Below are 22,483 nucleotides of genomic sequence, written 5' to 3' on the forward strand. Positions count from 1 at the left end.
GCGAAAATAGGATCGATTCTATTTTTGCCGGACGCCGGAACAGAGGGCGGCGCACGGTGCCGCACTGCCAGAGCACGGCCGCAGTAGTAGAATTGCTCTGATTGACTACAACGGGACCGATTTTGCTCCGGCGTTTGTGTCGGAGCGGAGCGGAGCGGAGGTAGTGGAATTTGCGTCGGAGGACAAGGTGATGCGCGCAGCGCCCCGCTCAACAGCATGCAGCAAAACGCATCAGGCGCAAATAAAAGACAGAAAACATTAAAGGAAATGAACTGACATGAACGATCGTGTGTTAAATTAGTTTTTGAGGTGGCGACACCTGATTGTTACTGTGGCCGTGCTCAGGAGGCAGATCTACCGACCGCGAAAACAGCGGAGCTCTCCCTGCTTGGCGGCCGCATCAGTGATCTGTGAGTCGGAGGACAAGTTGATGCGCCCCGCTCCACAGCAGCGAAACACATCAGGCGCAAATAAAAGACAGAAAACATTAAAGGAAATGAACCGACATGAACGATCGCGTGTCGGTACCTATGCTCTGACACAGCGCGTTGCCCCCCTGAGCGCAGGAGCTTGTCACCTGCTGACAGCAGGCTGCTGTCTTTTCCGAGGGCTGCATCTTGCCGGTCATTATCACGTGACAGCGACTAGTCGACGACAGGCATAAAAAGTCACTATAGTGAAGTCGACTAGTTCATACAACCCCTGCTACTGCTCCCCAGAGTGTTCTGCAGCATAATCAGCATGTTCTCTTTGAACTTGATAGTGTAATGACCTGTCTGGGGTTGTAAGCCAGGTGCATTCTGGGTATTGTGTTATATGTGTTTCCTATCGTTCTGCTGGTTCCTATGTGCTGATTTGCGTGTTGTGTGAGTGTTATGTAAGCCACAGGGAAGGTGATGTGTGTTCTGTGGAGCGGGTTGAATTAGCATGGTTAACTGACACCGTGACTCTGTGTGGTAGGAGCGTGATAGAGGATCGTGTCTGTAGCGTTACAAAGTGTTGAAGAAAGAGCCTAATAAAGGTCTGTGTGAACCTCTACTGCCTCCTGCTGATTGATTTGGGGACTATAACCCTGCCGCTGAGACGCTCGTATTTACTTGTTACTACATTCCACCCGGCCACAATAAGAGACCGGCCATTATTCACCTCCGCTGACTCCGACACCGGCCAAAATTGGACACCCGGCCTTTAATTGAATACCGGCCTGTATTAGAGCATTTACGGTATATACATATACATATATACATGCACACACACACACACACACACACACACACACACACACATACATACCGGTACATACATACATATATACATACATATTAGGGCTGCAACAACGAATCGATAAATTCAATGAAAATCGATTACTAAAAGCGTTGGCAACGAATTGCATCATCGATTCGTTGTGTCGCACAACTCTCCCAAAAGCGCCCCCCCTTCCCGCCCGCCGTTGTGCGCAGAGCAAGTCAGATCAGCGCGAGGGAGAGCCGGCAGATCAGCGCGAGGTTCGCGCTGCTGCGAACCGGTTCCGCCCAAGGCCGGATTAACTGGGCAATTGCCCAGGGCCCACGAACTCTAAAGGGCCCAGGGCACGAGCACAATACTGTATCTACAATTTCCCGCTTTATGAGGACTATGGTGACCGTACGTTCCGTTTTCCACGGACTTGTCCACTTTTCACTCTCTGTCAGGGCGTCCGGACTGCGGGTTCTTGTATTGATGAAAATGTACGGCTTTTCATCCAGGAGCAGGGATCGAATTATGGGGGAGCTGTATATCCTACACATCCAGGGAAGCCAGAAAAAAGTTTTCTATATTATATCAGTTTTGGACTCTTTTGAGCAGAGAGCGGCACAGCGCATTGTTGCTCAGCGATCCAGGCAGCTGCTTCCAGCGCACGGTCCATTCTCAAAGTGGCGCAACCAAAAAACTATAATTAGCACACGATCGTTCATGTCTGCACATGTCCTCTATTTTCTGTCTTATTTGTGCCTGAAGCGCGCTACTGCGGAGCTCATCACCTGTGCTGTGGTGATGTCACCTCACACAGCATCGAAAACGCGCTCTGCGCTTTGCGGTCAGGAGATCCCTTTGATCTGCTCAAAAGTAACTGATGAGGTGAAAAGGTAAGAATCCAGGCAACAGATTTTCTGGAGAATTAAGAGGAGATGCAGGAAGATGAGAGACAGACAGGACAGGAAAATAGTTAAATAAAAACAAGAAAACAAAACAAAGTGTTGAAAAGTAAAATGTAGGTAGATTTATCTCCACTACACGTTTTTACCAGTAAAAAACAATAAGTTATACACATGTCATATTTATACATCTGATACAATTCAGATCACCATCAAAACTCAAGTCACACACCCAGGGCCGTTTCAAGACATTTTGGGGGCCAAGGCGAAATGCCCCCCCCCCCCCCCCCCCCATAACTGGGCTCCCCAGAAGCCTCTGTGTAATTCATACCCTGCCCAGGAGTATTAGTTATACAGTGTTTATAAAAGCCCCTCAGACATTACTGACATGTTCTCATATTATCAGATGAAAAACTAAATTATCAGACATGCTGTCTCATCTGCTTCTTTTCTAAACTTGCAAAAAGTAACACAACTATTTGAAAGCCACTATTTGTGGATTCTCTGAAAGTTTCCATGGAGTGTGTGACAACTTATTTTTTCATTGATCCTATCGTCTAATCTCACAGCTGAAACAAGCATCCTTAATAATCTGTGCACAGGAAGCTTACCGATGCTGTAGTAAAACAAAAGGTATAATAATTTATTATTAATAAAACCTTGTTGCAGCACTAAACCAGAAAAATGAGATTTTGCATTAAATATGCAAAATGTTTACATATGAATTGTTTTAGAGCCCTTTTATTGGCAGATCTGATATTAATTTAGTTCTTACAAAAAATGGGTCCCAACATGGTTTGTGTGGCATTGCCATAGTGTGACATCATAGGCACAGATCCCCTGTCCTCTTGTTTGGAAATGGAAATATGATCACCCTATTAAACAAACTGTCCACCTGGGCTTTTGCGCTGCACAGAGACGCTTCGCCGCCTATGACTGAACGTCAGTTGAGAGTCAGTCTCATGCAGACTGACCAATGAAGAGAGGGCCTCAAGTTAAGACCCTCTCCTCATTGGTCAGTCCACACAAGGTGGGTCAAAGGTTACTCTGGGCGGGTTACGTGTTGTCAGGCATTCAAGTATTGAGTATATTTACTGCATATTACAGTAAAATATTCTGTATGTGACCACATTATGGTGATCCTCGGGTCGTGATGATGGAGCCCTTGAATATTGTTGCCCAGGGTACAACAAAGTGTTAATCTGGCCCTGGTTCCGCCGTCACATTCCCGCAGAAACTGGTTGATCACACCGGGGCCAGACTACTAGCATGTGGTTTTACAACCACAATGTCCTCGGAAGCAAAAACGCTTTTAAAAGGGAGGGAGGAGTCCTAACTGTTGCTGCAGGCGTGTTGTGTGAGAGTGCAGTTAAATAGTGGTTAATATATTTTTGGGTTCAGTTGCTTTCATGTGGCCTAATGTGAGTCTATTTGGGATCATTGGAATGATCAGCAGCATTTCTTGATGTGACTTTATAGCAGTTGCCCAGGGCATCATCACAAGGAGGATGGCATTCATTTACTTTTGTTTTATTTGGCATTTTTTCAGTCATTTTTGGAAATAGTGATCAATTTTGATTAATTCACAGCCTATGTTTAATTACATTTAAAAATGTGTTATTTGACATCCCCAGTTATAATAAATGTCAACAGATGAGATCAAACAAAACAGATGAGAATTGCCCTTAAGCTGTTTAGATAGATGTAGCTTAGGGTCTCTGTCTATACACCTTATAAGACAATTTAGGTGATGGCATGTTGTTTTACTGCTATTGAACTGTTTTCTAATAATGTTGTGTTAAATAAAGTGAAGGAAGGAGAGAAATAACATTTCCCTAGCAGTTTTAAAAATTTCCCCATGTAATCCAATTAATCGATTAATCGTGTCGAGACCCCATCCGATTCATCGATTATCCAAATAATCGTTTGTTGAAGCCCTAATACATATATACATATATATATATACGTATATACATATATAGATATACATATATACATAGACAGATAGATAGATACATAGACAGATAGATAGATACATAGACAGATAGATAGATACATAGACAGATAGATAGATACATAGACAGATAGATACATACATAGACAGACAGACAGACAGACAGACAGACAGACAGACAGACAGACAGACAGACAGACAGACAGATAGATAGATAGATAGATAGATAGATAGATAGATAGATAGATAGATAGATAGATAGATAGATAGATAGATAGATAGATAGATAGATAGATAGATAGATAGATAGATAGATAGATAGATAGATAGATAGATAGATAGATAGATAGATAGATAGATAGATAGATAGATAGATAGATAGATAGATAGATAGATAGATAGATAGATAGATAGATAGATAGATAGATAGATAGATAGATAGATAGATAGATAGATAGATAGATAGATAGATAGATAGATAGATAGATAGATAGATAGATAGATAGATAGATAGATAGATAGATAGATATATGCATATATACATAGATATATATAGACAGACAGACAGACAGACAGACAGACAGACAGACAGACAGACAGACAGACAGACAGACAGACAGATAGATAGATAGATAGATAGATAGATAGATAGATAGATAGATAGATAGATAGATAGATAGATAGATAGATAGATAGATAGATAGATAGATAGATTGATAGATAGATTGATAGATAGATTGATAGATAGATAGATAAACATATACATATATACATAGATATATACATATATACATAGATTGATATAGACAGACAGACAGACAGACAGACAGACAGACAGACAGATAGATAGATAGATAGATAGATAGATAGATAGATAGATAGATAGATAGATAGATAGATAGATAGATAGATAGATAGATAGATAAACATATCTATATAGATATATAGATATCTATATAGATATATATATCTATATCTATATAGATATATAGATGTATATATATATATATATACAGAGAGAGAGAGAGAGAGAGAGAGAGAGAGAGAGAGAGAGAGAGAGAGAGAGAGAGAGAGAGAGAGAGAGATTGTGATAATTGTTGTATATTGCTGCATGGCTATTTCATTAACAGGATGACAATTTTGGTTTGAACTACATCAAAATCCTCATACTACCTGCAGCAGTAACAGAATTTGCCATAATGTTTTTCTAAACAAACCAAATACAGTTCTAATCCGTAAAACTGTTCTGAGAATGTTTGTGTACATTTAAGAACAGGACTCCAGAGAACTGCAAGATCTGAGAAAATATGAATATAGTGAATATATTACATAAATAATCAGAGAAAAACTCAGTCTGAGCTGAGCCAATGGCATGTGTCAAATCAAACCTAATCACACACTGATAGATCAACAAAGTGGGTCAGCGTTTCAATGGAAGCCTCCTTCAGGGCTAGCTGAGGAAAAAGGATAACTTCCATATTCATAGAGGGAATCTAAACTTTGATCAGAGCCTTAAAATTCCAAACTGCACTTTTTGTGATGAAAAAAAGCTCAATAGTTGAACAGCTGGGTACTCCAGACACATTCGTACGCAGTTACCTTGGGCAAGGTTACCAATAATGACGACTAGCAGTTTTTTTCATTAAACTTTGGCTGCAGCAGACTATTATCACTATACATATTAGCGATTGGGAAAAAATCCTTCTTCATTTATTATAAACCTAATAACCTGGTGGAGGACGGCTGTAAATTTCTCCTCACGTTATTCATTTTTTATGTTCGTTAAGTTATGTTAAAGTGTTATGAGCCATTTAAAATGCTTTAAAAATAGCTCCGCTTGGAAAATCTGGAACATTTCTCAAGGTTTTCATCTTCCGTCTGCAATATTTAAAGACAGTGATGCATTTTGGACAATGTCTCTCCGTGATGTAAAATGTGAGTGACATTCTCAAACCCGCTCTCACTGTGACCCATCGATGACTTCACTCAGAAGATAGAGTCTGAAACGAGGCGCAGTCTGAATCTTTGCTGGAAAAGTGAATAAGTCAAACAGCTGTGGAGCAGAACCCGTTCGGTGACAGGGAGGCAGCAGGGGAACTGAGGGGGTAAGTTATGAATAAAGAAGGGGGAGAGGTGAGCAATGAGAGTTAGATGAAGGGGAGAGAGGAGGAGAGAGAGACACCAAAATGCTGCCGTCACTTAACTCTAAAATGAAAGATCGATGAGCTTATTTAAATGTGCTCCCAGAGACGAGAGTTGGCTCAAATAAACCTTCACATTTATGAGGAGGGGCGTGGGCATCGATTGGCTGCAAGAAAAGGAGAGAGGGAGAGACAGGGGTAGAGGAGGTGGAGGTGAGTGAGGGAGAGGGCACAGGGATGCTAGGGAAAGACCTGGACCTGGGGGGAGGGGTGGGGGATATCAACCTTGCCTCATGAATTTCATCCTTTACCTCCTAAAATGAAACGCCCTAATAAATGCTAGATGGAGGGGTTGGAACCTGGAAAATCTACAGCCTTCGATTGGTCGCTTGGCACGGCTTATTAAATCAATAGTCCAACCCCCATCGTCCAGCCAGGCCAGCCTTGTCCCGAATCTGTTTCACTAATTTTCATTCAGCCCCCTACCCATTCAGCCAAGACAGATAGGAGGAGGGGGGGGGGTGAGGGGGGGAAAAGTGGGAGGTGGGGGTGGCGGTAACTGTGGGATCTGGTGGTGAGACCTTGACATTAATGGGAGGATTGAAGGAGCTGACTCTGCAACCCAAGGGAGGGATGAGTGAGGGTGTGTGTTGGGGGAGGGGAGGGGGGGTAAACAAAGTGTGTGACAAGTGGGAAATGAAGGAAGAGGAGAGCAACTTCTGACACAGGCAGAGGTGTTGTCATACCGTCGTCATTGATTGAAATGCAGGCACAGTTTTCTGAGTGACAAGCACTGCATTCCGCTTCAGCCTCTCTACATCTTCTCATCTCGCCTCCCCCCTTCACCCTACCCCTCCTTTACTCCTCTTGGCTACCCTTTCTCCCATAGCTCCTCTACTTGTATTGCACACTGGTGTCAGGCTCTTGAACGGGGCACATAGTCTCCATGCCTTCCAAACCAGACCCCCCCCCCCCCCACACACACACACACACACACACACATTCTCTTTCACACACATTCCTGAGACCCCCTCCTCCACGCGACCCCAAAGTCTCAGCTCTACATTCTGCCCAGCACGCCATCTGTGACCCACAGAAAAGTGTGTGCCGACACCCAGTCTGACCTTTTCTGTGCTTTTGTTTTGCCGCTCTGTCACACTCCCATGAGGCACACACACACACTCACACACACACACACACACACACACACACACACACACACACACACACACACACACACACACACACACACTAGGAAACCTAAACACATCCATGCATCAAAAAACTGTTTCCTTCTGTATCACCAACACAACAACAGCACATAACTGGCAACAGAACCAATACATCATCATATGTGACTTCTCCCCGGACACGCTCAACAGTTACCTGCCTGTGGTAACCTCTGCAACAAGCCTTACACACTAATACTGACACCTGCAAATGCAAGCGGGTAAGCAGCAGCAAACCACTCAGATTAACTCTGTGTCCAGGTGTTGATGCATTTTAATGCCAAATCAGTGAAGCAGGTCACTGACTAAGACTGGGATTAGCAGACCCCCCTAAACACACTCACACTCTCCCCTCGGGCATCCTCATTAGCTTAATCTCACAATCTGAGCACCATCATAATAACAGTGATTATTCCATCTCGTTTTATGCAAAACAAGAAGAGCGAGCCCCTGCTGGATCAGAATAATCACTGCTATTCAGCAAGGAGAGAAATCAGTGTGTGAGTAAATATTTCCACTCTGCATCGTTTGACATTTGGTGCCAGGTCTGGTGGGAATGCAGCTCTTACCTTGGCCGTGCAACATGTGGCAGCGGCAGCTGAGTAGGAGCAGGAGACAAAGAGGCAGCCATCGACCCCCACTGCGCGCCGTCCCGGTTCTGGTACCAGATCCCCTGATCGTCACAGCCACCGTGGATCCATCACGGTTACTTTCCGGTTTCATCCTGGGAGAGAGGGGGGCTCCACCAAAAAAGCTCCCCCAGCCCTGTGCAGGAATGGGGAGGAATCAGGAGGAGCGGAAGCCTCCAGCACCGGTCGCAGCTCCGGGCTTCTCTCCGGAGCTCCAGGAGTTCACCAGCCCCGAGGTCCAGAAGTCGTTAAGAGGCAGCGGAGGAGAGAAGTGGCGAAAACACACTTTCTGTGTGGTGTGGCTTCAAGGTTTTACACAATCATAATCTCCAACGGAGTCCGCGGGCTTAAGAGACCTCGCTTTCATTTGGAAAGTTGAGAAAATGAAAATTAATATATTTGAGTGTGTTTATCGGCTTTAGTCCCTGCTATCAACCTCAAATCCGCGCTTGTTTTGACGTGTCCACCGGGGGATTTGTCCCGTGGATCATTTAGACACTGGTCGCATTAACAGAGAAGCGATAAAACGTGGAAACTATCCAACCTACCCACGAAGCTCTAAAAAAATCAATCCACTAATTGATTCCGTGAATGCCCTCTCTTGATTTGATGTGCAAACAAATTAGAGAAAGAGTCATCCAGAGGGTTTTTTCAGTTGTGGGAAGCTGAAGAGCTGTCAGACTTTCCAGTTCTAACTTTGAACCCAAGTGCGTTGGTGAGGCTGGATTCCTCCCACTCTGCTCCCGGAGCGGGGCTCTCCTTCCTCTGATGCCGGCGGAGGGAACTTGGCGCGCGGCCGTGATGCGCAGCACCTCGCGGAGGTGAAAATGGCACAGCAGGTTAAGAAAAGCACATCAGCTTGTTACAAGTTTCACAATAAAAGTCCACAGCTTCTACACACGCACCATGGCACCCCAAAAAACAGAGCAAGTCGCTACAAAAACACCGAAACGGTTCTTTAGCTGCTGCGAAAACGGAGCCTGGTCCAGTCAGCGGTCTCCAGTAAAACTCAGAAAAAGAAAACTGCTCATTCATTTAGCTCATCAAAAGCTGTTCTCAGTTCCTACTCACGAGTTTCCGTCCTCCGTGAGCCAGGTCTATCCGGTGGGCTCTGTCTGGGCACCTTGTTGGTGCTCGGTGAGCGGTGTGGGGCGACGCGTCTCCCTCAACTGAACACCTGCCACCCTCCTCTCCTCGGCTCCGTACCGGTTGTGTGGGAGAGAGAGTGCTCGTTTTCAAACCACGAGTGTTTTATGAAAACTACAATTTTACGTTTCAGTAATGTTTTACAATACTTTCACCGCTGTGGTATCCGTTTACTCACACCGTTAGCGCGAGCCTCGCTATGCTCGCCTATGCTACTAAACTCTAAAAACTAAATTTACATTCACTATCATCCCTCGCTGCTGATTGGTCGAGCGAGTTGTATTGGTGTCTCTTATTGGATAATCCAAACGAGGGGGTGTCTCTTATTGGATAATCCAAACGAGGGGGTGGGATAAAACGCCTGCTTTTAGATCGTAAAGGATGGCGCCTCCAAAACCCCACGCAGAAACAAAAGTGTGACAGACTTTCTTAAAACACATTTCAATAAGTTTTGATTATATAAAAAAATAAACGAGTGTTTTATACAATGTACTGCTAAGGGGAAATGGGTGAAAAAAGTTTGTATCTCTTGAGCAGTGGCACACCCAGGAAACGTTTTTATGGGGGGCCAGTAAAAATTTTGGGGTGGTACACAAAATTGTTCCCCATGTGGTAACTGAGTGTTAAGCCTAGCTGAGCAGTGCACCGTCATTCTTTTAAAAACAACAGGCCTATGCATCAAACACGTTTACCTCAAATTTGCGGAAAACAAACATTTCGTAAAAAAACACAACATTTCTAATAGTTTCTTCAGTTGTTGTTTCAATTATTTAATTATCTTTATTTTAAAAACTGCTTAATTTGCTTTTTTGTCAGAAACATCCACTAAACTATTGGAATTTACAATTTTCTTTGAAAATGGTCATTCTCGGTGACAGGCATATTTAAATTGTGATTTATTTACTTATTACATATATTTATTGGCAATAACAATGTTTGTTTGTTTGAACATGAATGGGATGGTCTTCCCAATGGGGGGTCAACAATTTTCCAAGGGTGGCCACTGCTCCTGCTCACAGGATTGTGCTAGTGTGCACCAGATTGTATAGTTTCTCATACGCACCAGACAATATCTACTGAGCTCCTAAGGGAAGTTGGTTAAAAAAAGGTTTCCTGTGAGAACCAGATTCTTTCTGTGTGCACCAGATTTGTGCGCATGAGACAAGATACTACCTGATGCTCATGAGAAACGGTGTAGATATTGCAGTTTCTAGGTATTATAGACCCCCTGAATGGAAATGTGCAAAAATGTTGGAAAAATTCTGCTCACCAGATGACTTCTGGAGAACAACAGATATTATCTCATGTGATAATGCAAACCAGATAGTATTTATTGCACACCAGACAGTGTCTTGTGTTGATCAGATAGGATGGTTTCTGCTGTGCACTAGATAATATCTGGTATGCACAAAAACCTTTTGGGTTGTTTGGTTGTTTTGTTTTTACCAATGTCCCTATATGACCTCAGTATTTCAGGGTCTCAGTAGTAGGACAATCAGTAAGAAAGGTTTCACTTCTCTGCAATGCTCATAAAATGTTGTATTTGACCTTAAATATGTAGTTAAGATGTAACAAACCACTACAGGTGGTTTAGCTACACAAATAATACAATAACTGCCTGAAGCCATATCTTAATGCTGCTGATAACCTAGTTTCTTCCATAGTGAGGGTTGTTAAATGGCACATTAATATTAAAGGCTACCACACAGTGACCTTATCTTTTATTGCCTGAATAAATTCTTAGTGTCAACCTTTCTATTCCCAGAGTGGCCAAAATAGTCTCTCATGTCATCAAACTGTCCTAAATACACTCATTCAAGCACCTTGGCCAGTTAATTGTTGTATCAAGGGTTATTTCTGAACTGGTTTGCAAAAAATGCTTTTTTTAAATCAAATGACCATGATGCTTTTCAGATCAGGAAAATAGGAGGGTTAATCTGGTCTGCCAATCTTTACTCGCATGAATCAGAGTAAATTTAAACATTGAATTAAACGTAATTTATAAGGATGGTCATTTTAAAACATCTGTTATTACAATTTCCACACAAGGGGTGCCAGACAAACTCGAGAAATAACTCCTCTATGAAAGAAATGTGCTTTTACGTTCGTACCATTGGCTAATAGATTTTTATTTCTCAGGGGAATGTTTCAAGGAGTAAATAAAGTATGACCATGTCATAAGAAAAAAAAAACAGAAACGTTTGACACAACTTGGAAATGATCACTGATTAAACCATTCACATGAAGGGGTCGATTATACTTTTTTAAACAATGTGACAACATACAGAATGTGTTGTTAATTAGACCTTTAAGTTGACTAAAATGACTTTGTGTTGTCCTGTGTTGCCATTTAGTTGTTCGCTGTCTTGTTGACTAAATCTGACATTTTAGAAGGGTTAGAACCAAAAAGCACCTAATGAATAGTCTGTATTTTAAAGCTGCAATAGCAAATCTGCAAGCTTGCTAACTTTTAAAACACAAACATGGAACTCTCACCCCTCTCGTTAGCTATCACCCTACGTCCACCGGAACCCGGGATGCGCATTTCCAGAGGAAACAAGAATGTGCTAAACACCAGTTGCTGTTTTCAACATCCAAACCTCTTTAGTTGTTCGTGTCAAATGGTGTTTTTCCTAAAGTGGAAGTGGTAACAGCCGGCTGTTTCTCCTTCTCTCATATTGTCGAGCGCAGAACCTCTAAGTGGTGTTCTGTTGCCAAATACTCAAGTGTGTAATGAATGGAGGATCCAGGGAAATGCAGCGGTTTGTGAGACCGACCTCCGAATGGTCCAATCGTTGCTTTCAGTTCGAGCCGTGTAATTGGCAGAGGTTTTTAGATAAATGCAAGAAAACCATTTCATTATTTTTATATATATTTCCACAAAACATTTACAGTTATACTGTGTTCGAATGTTGTTAAGAGGCATGTTTTGCAGATTTGCCATTGCAGCATTACGTTTCTATGACGTCCTTGTCAAACTGGATATGTTTTGCTTTATCGAATCTCATTTCTGTCTTCTTTCCTCTGGTGGAGAATGTAAATATAGCAGATTATAAGTGCCAATTTTATATTTCTTTTACAATAGATAAGTGTATGATGGATCTATTTACAATAGTGAATAATGAATTCAGTGACAAAAAATCTTGAATATTACTTCATATATAAGATTTTAAATGGTTGATTTTACAACTTCTCACAAGTTATTTTAAATAGAAACAGGTCAGGGTTATTTTTTAATTAAATTCCATCACATTCTTTAAATAAATCATCATCAGAAGTGCTGGCTTCGTCCTAATAGACTGATTATTCTCATTTATGTCATAACTGCCCTTTAAATTGACTAGCCTCTCATCACAACCTTTCCTGCAGGCGACTTGAGTTATTATGCTTTCCACATCTGACATCAAATCTTCAAATAAAGGACTGCGGTTTGGAAGAATGTTGAATTTTCCCTCTATTAGAGCCCCACATGTCAAAATGAGCAGAGCTCATGTGGCAGCTCGTAGTGACCCGGTACCTTCAGCATGCTTCTGTCAGATGAGAAAAGCTGGCGAACCACCAGGGCCTTTAATTGCTCTTCAGTTGGTGTCAGCCATCTCATTGGTGGGGTCTTCACAGGTATTTACTGGTAGCTTATAAACAAAACTTCACAGTGGCTCACCTGTCAAAGTCCTCCAACATTTTTTTACCGCTGCACACCTGGCTGACCCACTCCACCCTCTGCGTGTGCCTGATGGCCTCTGCATCTGCGGGCCTTCTCCCCTTTTGTCCACCACCTAACCGATCTCCATCCATCTCCACACCAGGCCAGTGGCAGCATGTTTGTTGGTTATGTCAAACTACTTCCACATTTTGGATGACTGCCAGTTGCTATGATACCATGACTGCTTTTACAACCTTGAAGCTTGCTCAGATGAAATGCATTTTTATTTCCCTCTCACTCACAAAAAATTGTTTCCTTGTTTGCAAGCATGACTGTTTCTTTATCTGCATTATCTCCAAGAGCCAGCTGGTATGACTCCTGCACGCCTCCCTGGTGATGTATTCCAGGCACGTCCAACCAGGAGGAGACCTAAAGGAAGACCCAGGACACACTGGAGGGATTATGTTTATATCTGACCTGGGAACGCCTCAGAATTCCCCTGGAAGAGCTGGCCCAAGTGGCTGGGGAGAGGGAAGTCTGAGCCTCTCTGCTTAGGCTGCTGCCCTCATGACCTGACCTGGTTAAATGGATGGATGGATGATCTTCAGTCATACTTTCTATGATGCTCCTAAATTTGACCAGTGTTGCATTTATCCCACTCAGGGCACAGCTCTATCAGACCAGGCAGGTCGTACAGGTTGTTTTATTATGTGGAGCTCGTTTTATCACATTTTTGCTGGAAGGGTGTAAATTCTCCAGAACAGACCTAAACTCAGAGAGAGCTGTAAATGTTCAAGGTAATTCTTTCTTTAAGTTTTACTTTCTGGTGTACCAGGTCAGCTTTTTAATAATGAACAAACCCTCTGATAAAAAAGGAATAATTTGAATAATAAGTTTAAAAAAAAACCTTTAAAGTTATTCCCACTAAACACACCCAGTAACGGTAAAGCTGTTCATTATCAGAACAATTCACCCCAAAGCTAGAAACCAAAGAATGCAGATTTAATGTGATGAAGATATTTTATCCAGTACTTTTACCTAGAGCTGCGCAGTGGCGCAGTGGTTAGAGCTGTTGCCTTGCAACAAGAAGGTCCTGGGTTTGTTTCCCAGCCTGGGATCTTTCTGCATGGAGTTTGCATGTTCTCCCTGTGCATGCGTGGGTTCTCTCCGGGTACTCTGGCTTCCTCCCACAGTCCAAAAACATGACTGTTAGGTTAATTGGTCTGTCTAAATTGTCTTTAAGTGTGAGTGTGTGTGTGCATGATTGTTTGTCCTGTGTGTCTCTGTGTTGCCCTGCGATGGACTGGCTCTCTGTCCAGGGTGTACCCCGCCTGATTGCCCATTGACTGCTGCAGATAGACACCAGCCCCCCCATGACCCTACATGGACAAGCAGGTTCAGAAGATGGATGGATGGATGGACTTTTACCTAATTATTCAAAGTTTCTCAGTCAACATTTGAATTAAGAAATGCATTAAACACACAGAGCTTCATGAAATATGAATTGGAGAATTTGAAGACGCAAAACATACTCAACCAAAACGATCACAAACTTGAATATTAATTGGTCTAATATTAGTCTCTGGAAACTGTCAGAATATATTATATATATGAGAGGTCTGATCACTGCAGAAGTTTATCTGTGATCAATAAATTGCCCTCAGTCATAAAAAGATGACTGCAGTGCATGTTCTTGTGCATTTCAGAAGGTAAACAGCTATTTAAGACCTGACCCGTTTTAGAGGGATGTGATCCGGAGACCGCTTTGATGGTAAAACCTGTTTCGTACAGTGATTTTGGTTTTTCATGTAGTGAGCGATCATCCATTCATCCATTTTATGAACCAGTTTGTCCTCACTATGGTGAGAGGTGGGGGACACACCAGACAGTCGCCAGTCCATTCTTAAGTGCAAAAAAACAAATATTAGAAAAGAAATTTTCATTGACACGTGTTCAGACTTAGCTTCTAAAGCAATATTGTGTTTTTCATGCCTCTTAACAACATCCTAGCATAGCTATATGTATATATATATATACATATATATATATATATATATATATATATACATATTATATACATATATATATATATATATATATATATATATATATATATATACATACATATATATACACACACATATATATACATGTATATACATATATATGACTATATATATATATATATATATATATATATATATATATATATATATGTATATATATATATATATATATATATATATATATATATATGACTATATATATATATATATATATATATATATATATATATATATGTATATATATATATACACACATATATACATATATATATGTATATACATATATATGACTATATATATAGTGGAGATAAAAATGAACATGAAAAATTAAAAAATGTGGTTCTTTTGTATTTGTCTAAAAACCTCTGCCTATAAGTTTCAGACCGAAACCAGCTATTGGACCATCTGGTTTACTCACTTCCTTGGGTCCTCCATTTATAACACGCTCATGTATTTAGCAACACAACACCACTGGTGTGAGAGGTTTCATGGTTCAATAACATCAGAGAAGGAGAAACAGCCGGCTGCTACCACTCCACCTTAAGGACAAACCAGAGTCCCAAAAAGAAAAACACCAGTTGAAGTCACGGGCAACAAAAGATGACTGGATGTAGAATATGGCAACTGGCGTTTAGCACCATCTTATTTCCTCTGGCAATGCAGGTTTCTGGTTCTGGCAGAAGCATCTCTGGGAAGATACCCGAGGGGAGGGGTAAGTTTTCCATCACCGTGTTTTCATTCAAAACCTAAGTTGTATGCAGATTTGCCATAACCGCCTTGAATGCATTAACCAAAGAAGTCCCTGAACAGTCCCTGTAGTGTTGTGTAAAAGCACATAACAACCATCAGTCTCATTATAGTGAATAAAGCTTGGCAACAAAAATAAGATGTGCTCACAGTTCACAATGCGGCTGTTTTGTCTTCATTGATTTCCCCCAAAGTCCAAGATCCTAGTTTTATAATCCTGTTTAAGGTTAAGATATTCACCAAAACATGAACCAACAGCTAAAACTTTATGTAGAATTAATATGATTAAATGTCAGCTTGAAGCTTGAAGTCTTTTAAGAACCCTTGAAGTAATTTGGAAGAGTTTCTTGAAGCGTTACATTTGTATAATGTCAGTTTGTTCTGCAAAATGTCCGTTTCCTTTTAGTCCCTCTTGATCAAATACATTTCACTGTCTATCTTTTATAAATACACACACACACACACACACACACACACACACACACACACACACACACACATGCACACACAGTTATCTGGTTGCAGTACAGAGACTGAGTGCTCACAGGTTTTAATTCGGAAGCCAATTTAGCTTCCAATTACTTGTGTATCCAGCACCATTACAACTGCATCTCCTACCCTCTATCCATCAATTGCTCTCTATCACCAAAACATCCTGTTGTGGTCCCCCACCCATAGAGAGAAAAGCAATGTAATTACACACACACACACACCCTCATTTGGATCCAAACTCCACAGTGGGCTCTGTGATAGGTCTGAACGATGACACAGATCTTTGCAATTCTCTCAAAGGCAAACATAGGGACCGTCCCCTGTCTCTTTAACACCTGTTTAAAGAGGCTAATGATTTTTGTCCCCAGAAACTACATGACTGCGCACACACACACACACACACACACACACACACACACACACACACACACACACACACACACACGCACACACACACACACACACACACTGAGGGGCAAATACAAGTGCATGCAGAGCTAATGAGCGACTTCCAGCAGCTCAAGCTGTCGTACTGGTAGTGGGAGATACTGTCAATATTAACTGACCTGTCATAGCTGTGGAGTACTGAGAAGATGCACACAGTTGCAAAGTGGATGACAGACGAAGGCTTTAACAGCTGTGCGACTCTGAGGAACTTCTTGCTGCTTCTGGGACAAAATAAAAGTTTGGTGTGATTATTTTTAAGTTGTTCTAAAATATTGTAATTGCCATAAGATGTTAATAATTCAAATATCCAGCAATGAGTAAAGCAAACCCTAATGGTCAATTTGATAGCCTTCACGTTGTAGCGTTGTGGGTTTAGGCTCTTTTATGAAAGAGGAACCATAATCCTGCGGCTCTAACTGGGCTGTGAATGTTAGTAACACTAAATAATGAGGAAAATCTGTAGCTTATGTTTTGGGTTGGGTTATGTGGGGCACGTGGTGTAACTGCAAAAAAGTTGCAATGCAAATTATTTGGTTGCTGTTTATCATCAAGGGTGAGTCATTCGCTATGACTCTGAATATTTAGAGAGAAAAGTGTTTGTTTTTTGCATTTTTGAAACTTCAACAACTCAAACGCAAGGAACTGCAACCCACAGAAGGAATCTGAGAACTCTCGAACAAATTTTGGGACATATTTGAAACTCCCTGGTGAATGCAGTTTGAATTTTTTTTTACCAACAGCTCCAGCCAGGTAAGGTTTAAAGGTAAAGTTCTAGTCTATTATTTCTACTCATGTTTATGTACACAACCTTTTTATTCCCAATCAAAGTGCCTTTATTACTTTTTGTGCAAATTTACATTTTTTAAATAAAAATAACCCAGAGGGAATAAAACTAAATCCATTTTAAAAAACTATGCTGTTGTAATAAAACTCAGAGGGGAACCTCTCTTTGTGTGTGTGCGTGTGTGTGTGTGTGTGTGTGTGTGTGTGTGTGTGTCATCGTTTTAGCCCTGGGTTGTGCTGCTTTCTTACATTTCAGTCAGGAGGAAACTCGATACCTGCGCCAAAAGCGGTGACTCCACCTGTTATCCAAGCCATCTCCTGGGGCTAAAAGGAGAGTGTGAGGGTGAATGGAGAAGAAAGAGCGGGAATGAGGGTGAGCTGAGGGTAGCAGGAAGCCTTTCATGTGAAAAAAGAGGGGAAAAAGAGGAGAGAGTAAGGAAATGAAGAGGGAATTGTAAGGAGTTAGGTCACACCTGTACAGGGCTCAAAGAGACAGGGAGGGATAGAGGGATAAGTGTAACACCAGTGGGAGAGAGGGAGGATCGCTGTGGAGAGGGTTCCTTTTATAGTGTGTCAAGCAGATAGAAAGGGGTGTGAAAATCACAGTCTAGGCTTTCAGGACTCTTTTATGGAAGGAGAATCAAGAAAGGCAAGTAAGAAAGCAGAACGGAGGAGGCTATTGAAGTAGGAAAAGGAAAAATACAACCAATGATTTCAAGGGCTGTGTGTGGACCAGCCAGAGAGAGCGGGGAGAAATCCGAAACGAGAGGCTCACGCTGCGTGCAAGTGTATGAGTCTGCTGAGCTGAGGTTTATATTTTTTGTTTTGTTTCACTGTCTTTGAGTATGTGTGTGCTCGAGCATGCAGCTCCTGCCGTGTGTCATCCGTTTAGCAACAAAGCCAACAATTAATCTGGAGCGCGGCCTCGTCTCACATCGGCCAGCTCCTCATGTGTCCAAGCCTGACTGCAGGGCATCGCAGCTGGCCTCAGAGAGCTGCAGTGGAAGCTTTTGGGATGGGAGTCTTCTCTTTGCACCTGTAATCACATATAATTACCCAACATCACACTGAGGAGGAGAGGTGGACGCCATGTACTCTCGTGGGTTACACATGAAAGGAAAGCAAACAAGAGGCAAAAACAGACCTCAAACTGCTCAAACGCAGAAGCAGAACTCATCAAAAACTCTTTGTTTTTTTCAGTGTGTTAGTTCTGCTTGGAACTGTATATCCTCACCTGCAAACAGGGATGCCTAAGAGGCATACACTCCAAGCCCTTTAACACAAGGTGTGGACAGTGTAACAGATCTTACAGGATACATAACGCCACATCCCGAGGGAAACACGCAAAAATATTCCACTCTTCCATCACGGCCTGCTTCTCAGACTCCACCAACCTTTTCTCCAAAATCACATTTCTCACTGTGTTTGAATTCCATCTTTCCCACAAATACTAATTTTCTCCTCCCTGTAGGGATAACAAGAGGATATCCTTCAGTTTTACCACTGCATGCCCATTTAATCCTATTTTTACATCTGTCTCTGATAAGGATGGTACCTTTGACATTTGAATCGATTCGGTACTAATTCCCGGTACCTAGGAATCGATACCGGTACTTAACGGTACCAATTTTCGATACTTTTGAGTATTTATTACTTTAATTATTTTATAATTAAATATATATTTTTCTCAATATATAACCATATTTGATAAATATCACGATAAATAACATTCAGCTGTTTGTATTTTAACATTGTCCTTGGAGTTTTATAAGCTGATAATTAAACTGAAGCAAACATCTTTACTGTGAACTAAATTTACTGTGAACTAAATTTACTGTGCATCTTCATTCCTTTTGCCTCTTTTTCATTTGATTTTTCCTACTTGGAAGTTAGAATTTCCGAGGAGAAAGCAAACGCACCATTAGCTGATAACATCGGTGGCATAGGAAGATAACGTATCAAGCTAACGTTATCTTAAACAGGTTATTTAACTGCTGGAGCAGATTTAAACGACGATGCCTCACAGTTAGATCGTTGTCGCTGGTTTCATCTTCACCCAATCACCCGTCGCATTTGGTAAAGTGAAGCCAAACTTTTGAGCGTGTTCATGTTCTTCTAGTCGGAAAGCTATCATATCAAGCTAACATTATCTTAAACATTTTATTTACCTACCGGAGCAGATTAAGATGAGGATGTCTCACTTTGATCGTTGTCGCTGGTTTCATCATCACCCAGTTACCCATCACATTTAGTGAAGTGGACCCAAGCTTTAGCCTGGGTTCACCCATGCTGCTCTGTTTACAACTCGCTCGCAGCGAGCAGCGACATAACGCTCTTGCGCATGCGCAGCTGTCTTGGCAAGTTCTCGTTCTGAAGGATGGGTACCAAAACGAGGCACAGTTTGAAATGACATGAATCGGTGCTCAGTCAGTACTGTGGAATTCGGTCGGTACCTGAAAAAGTACTGAATTCAGTACCCATCCCTAGTCTCTGACACATTTAGCTTGCTTTGCCAGTAGTTATACTTGGACACTGTCGTGAGCCAGGGTGAGTACTCTCTCTCTAAACAATCTCTGAGTGTCTTCACAGGAGAGGGAGCAGCAGCTGCACGTCATCGGTTCATCAGCGGGTCAGGAGAAGCGGCAGCTACAACGCATCAGCTGATTCAGCGGGACTGCTTCAAAAGGAGATGGTGAACACAGCTCGAAGCTGGATGATTACTACGACTTGGTAGTACCAGCCTTCGTTTCTCGCTCTCGTGATTTTCTCGTGTCTAAGTCGCATTTTTGCTCTCGTGTGTTTTGGATCGTGCGAAACCCGTACGTTTTTGAACTCACCAACCTCAGGCTCTTCACTCACCTGGAACTACTCACCTGACCTCCATAGGACTTCTGAACTCCATTTTCCAGCCACGTTCTCCAGCCTCTTCCCGACCGACCCGCTCTCACCCTCCGAACCTGCGCTCCCTCTCCAGCTCAAGAGATCATTCCACCAGGATCGTCCCCAGCTCACTTCCTCCCTCCTAAAACCTCTGACCAAGTCATCTCCTGTAAGTCCCCTCTCAATATTCCTCCCCGAACTATTAGCTTTTGGACTCACCTCTGGTTTGCTCTCCCTCAGACCCGGTTCCCGTTTCCACCGTCCAGATACGCTGATGTTTTCAGCACGCCCTCAGTTTCATCCTTTAAAATAAATTCAGTTTTACTTACCTGCTTTGTGTGTATAGTGGTGATTCTGCATGTCTTGGGTTAGACTAATTACCAGAACCATGACAGAATCATCCGGCCAAACCGCTAACCCCGCAGATCCACTCTCGCCGATCTCACCCACAGACTCTTTCAGCAGGAACACGCTCTCCCTTTAATCATGGAACAACTCTCTGCAGCTAACCTCCATTTTCAGCAACTAGAGACTCTGGTTTGGCAGTTACATGATGTTTATCTCAGCGTCAACAACTGCCCCCCGCAGCAGTACCTTTGTCCTCACTCCCAGCTGCAGCTGTTTCGCCCGGACCAGAAGCCGCTAGTCCTGCGGAAGTTTTCCACTTCCGTCCTGCAGCCTCCCCGCCAACAATCACTTTTAGTGGGGATTTTGATGACTGCCACAGTTTCCTGCTTCAATGCCGACTGACTTTCGAGAGATCGCCTGGAGCCTTCACCTCTGACCAGGTAAAGATTTCTTTTGTAATTGGTCTCCTGAGAGGAAAGGCACTAAAATGGGCGGAAGCTAAGAGTCACAGCGACATATTTTTAACTGGCTCATATGACGAATTTCTGTCAGATTTTAAAATAACTTTTGGTTCTGTTGAGTCATTGGCTGACATCAGGAAGAAACTCTGGACTCTGTCTCAGGGGAAGAGATCAGTAGCGGACATGGAATTGGATTTTTGCATTCTTGCAGCAAGGACTACTTAGAACGAGGATGCCTTGACAGCTGCATTCACTGAGGCTCTAAACGACCGGGTCCGGGACCAACTGGCGTTCTGTCCCGAGCTCCAATCTCTAGAGGAACTAAATCGTTTGGCAACCGCTATTGACAAGAGGCACCAGGAGTTGAGATGCACCAGCCCGAGGGCCAGCCCACCATCACTTCCTGAACCATCACCAACTGCACAAAGTCGCGCCTCTGCCAATAACCCCGCCACAGAGGAACCTATGCAGATGGGGAGAACACGTCTCTCCCAGGAGGAAAGACAACACCACCAAAGATCAAGTTTGTAAATGTACTGTGGGGAACCAGGACACTTTGTTAGAAACTGCCCCCAACTGTTAAAAGGCAGGGCCCACCAGTAAAACCGGGGCTACTGGTGGGCAGCAACGCTAACCCTGCTAGCTCCTGGAGTTCTCTCCCTTGCACGTTATTTTTTAACTCTGAGCAGATTCGACTTGAGGCTCTCGTGGACTCGGGCTGTGAGCAGTCCATGCTGGATCTGAGACTGGTGGATAGGTGGAAGGTACCCACCACTCGGCTACCCTCGCCGCTCTCATTGTCCTCACTCGACGGACGGTGCCTCTCTACCATCACTCACTGCACCATTCCCTTCCGCATTAAAGTTTCAGGTAACCACCCTGAATCCCTGGCGTTTTACGTTTTCCCCTCTCCCCAGTCCTCAGTGGTTCTCGGACACTCCTGGCTGGTTCTCCACGACCCGCAGATTGATTGGCGACGTAACAAGATCGATGGTTGGAGCCTAGAATGTTCCTAACGCTGCCTCCGCTTGGCCTTGCCTGCACCCTCCAGTCCCTCGACTTCTCAGGCGGAGAAGATAGACCTCTCAGCTGTCCCCTCGGTCTACCATGACCTAAGACAGGTTTTCAGTAAAGACCGAGCCTCGTCCTTGCCTCCACACCGTCCTTTTGATTGTTGTATCGATTTGTTACCAGGAGCTTCCCTCCCATCCAGTCGGTTGTACCATCTCTCCAAGTCAGAGGAGAACAGTACGGAGAAGTACATCCAGGAGTCCTTGGCCGCTGGTACCATTCACCTGTCCTCTTCACCCCTGGGAGCTGTTTTTTTTCTCATCCCAAAGAAGGAGGGGACGCTCCGACCCTACATTGACCACAGGGGACTA

The 22,483-nt window shown here is 42.9% G+C and overlaps 1 protein-coding gene and 1 long non-coding RNA gene across 3 annotated transcripts in view; one reads left to right on the forward strand and one right to left on the reverse strand.

The window, feature by feature from the left end:
- The window catches only part of sdk1b (sidekick cell adhesion molecule 1b), a 410,260-nt gene extending 400,808 nt beyond the window's left edge, over window positions 1-9,452 (reverse strand). For both annotated transcript variants that reach the window (XM_070550118.1, XM_070550117.1), the window contains exon 1: window positions 8,029-9,452. In XM_070550118.1, coding sequence (XP_070406219.1) covers window positions 8,029-8,182 — 154 coding nt within the window. In that variant the 5' untranslated portion in view covers window positions 8,183-9,452. The remainder of the gene's footprint in view (window positions 1-8,028) is intronic.
- Window positions 1-22,483, forward strand: part of LOC139069596 (uncharacterized) — a 233,477-nt gene that overhangs the window by 40,797 nt on the left and 170,197 nt on the right. The gene's annotated exons all lie outside the window — the stretch shown is intronic.

The sequence above is a fragment of the Nothobranchius furzeri genome, chromosome 4, assembly GCF_043380555.1.
Source record: "Nothobranchius furzeri strain GRZ-AD chromosome 4, NfurGRZ-RIMD1, whole genome shotgun sequence".
Classification (NCBI taxonomy): Eukaryota; Metazoa; Chordata; class Actinopteri; order Cyprinodontiformes; family Nothobranchiidae; genus Nothobranchius; species Nothobranchius furzeri.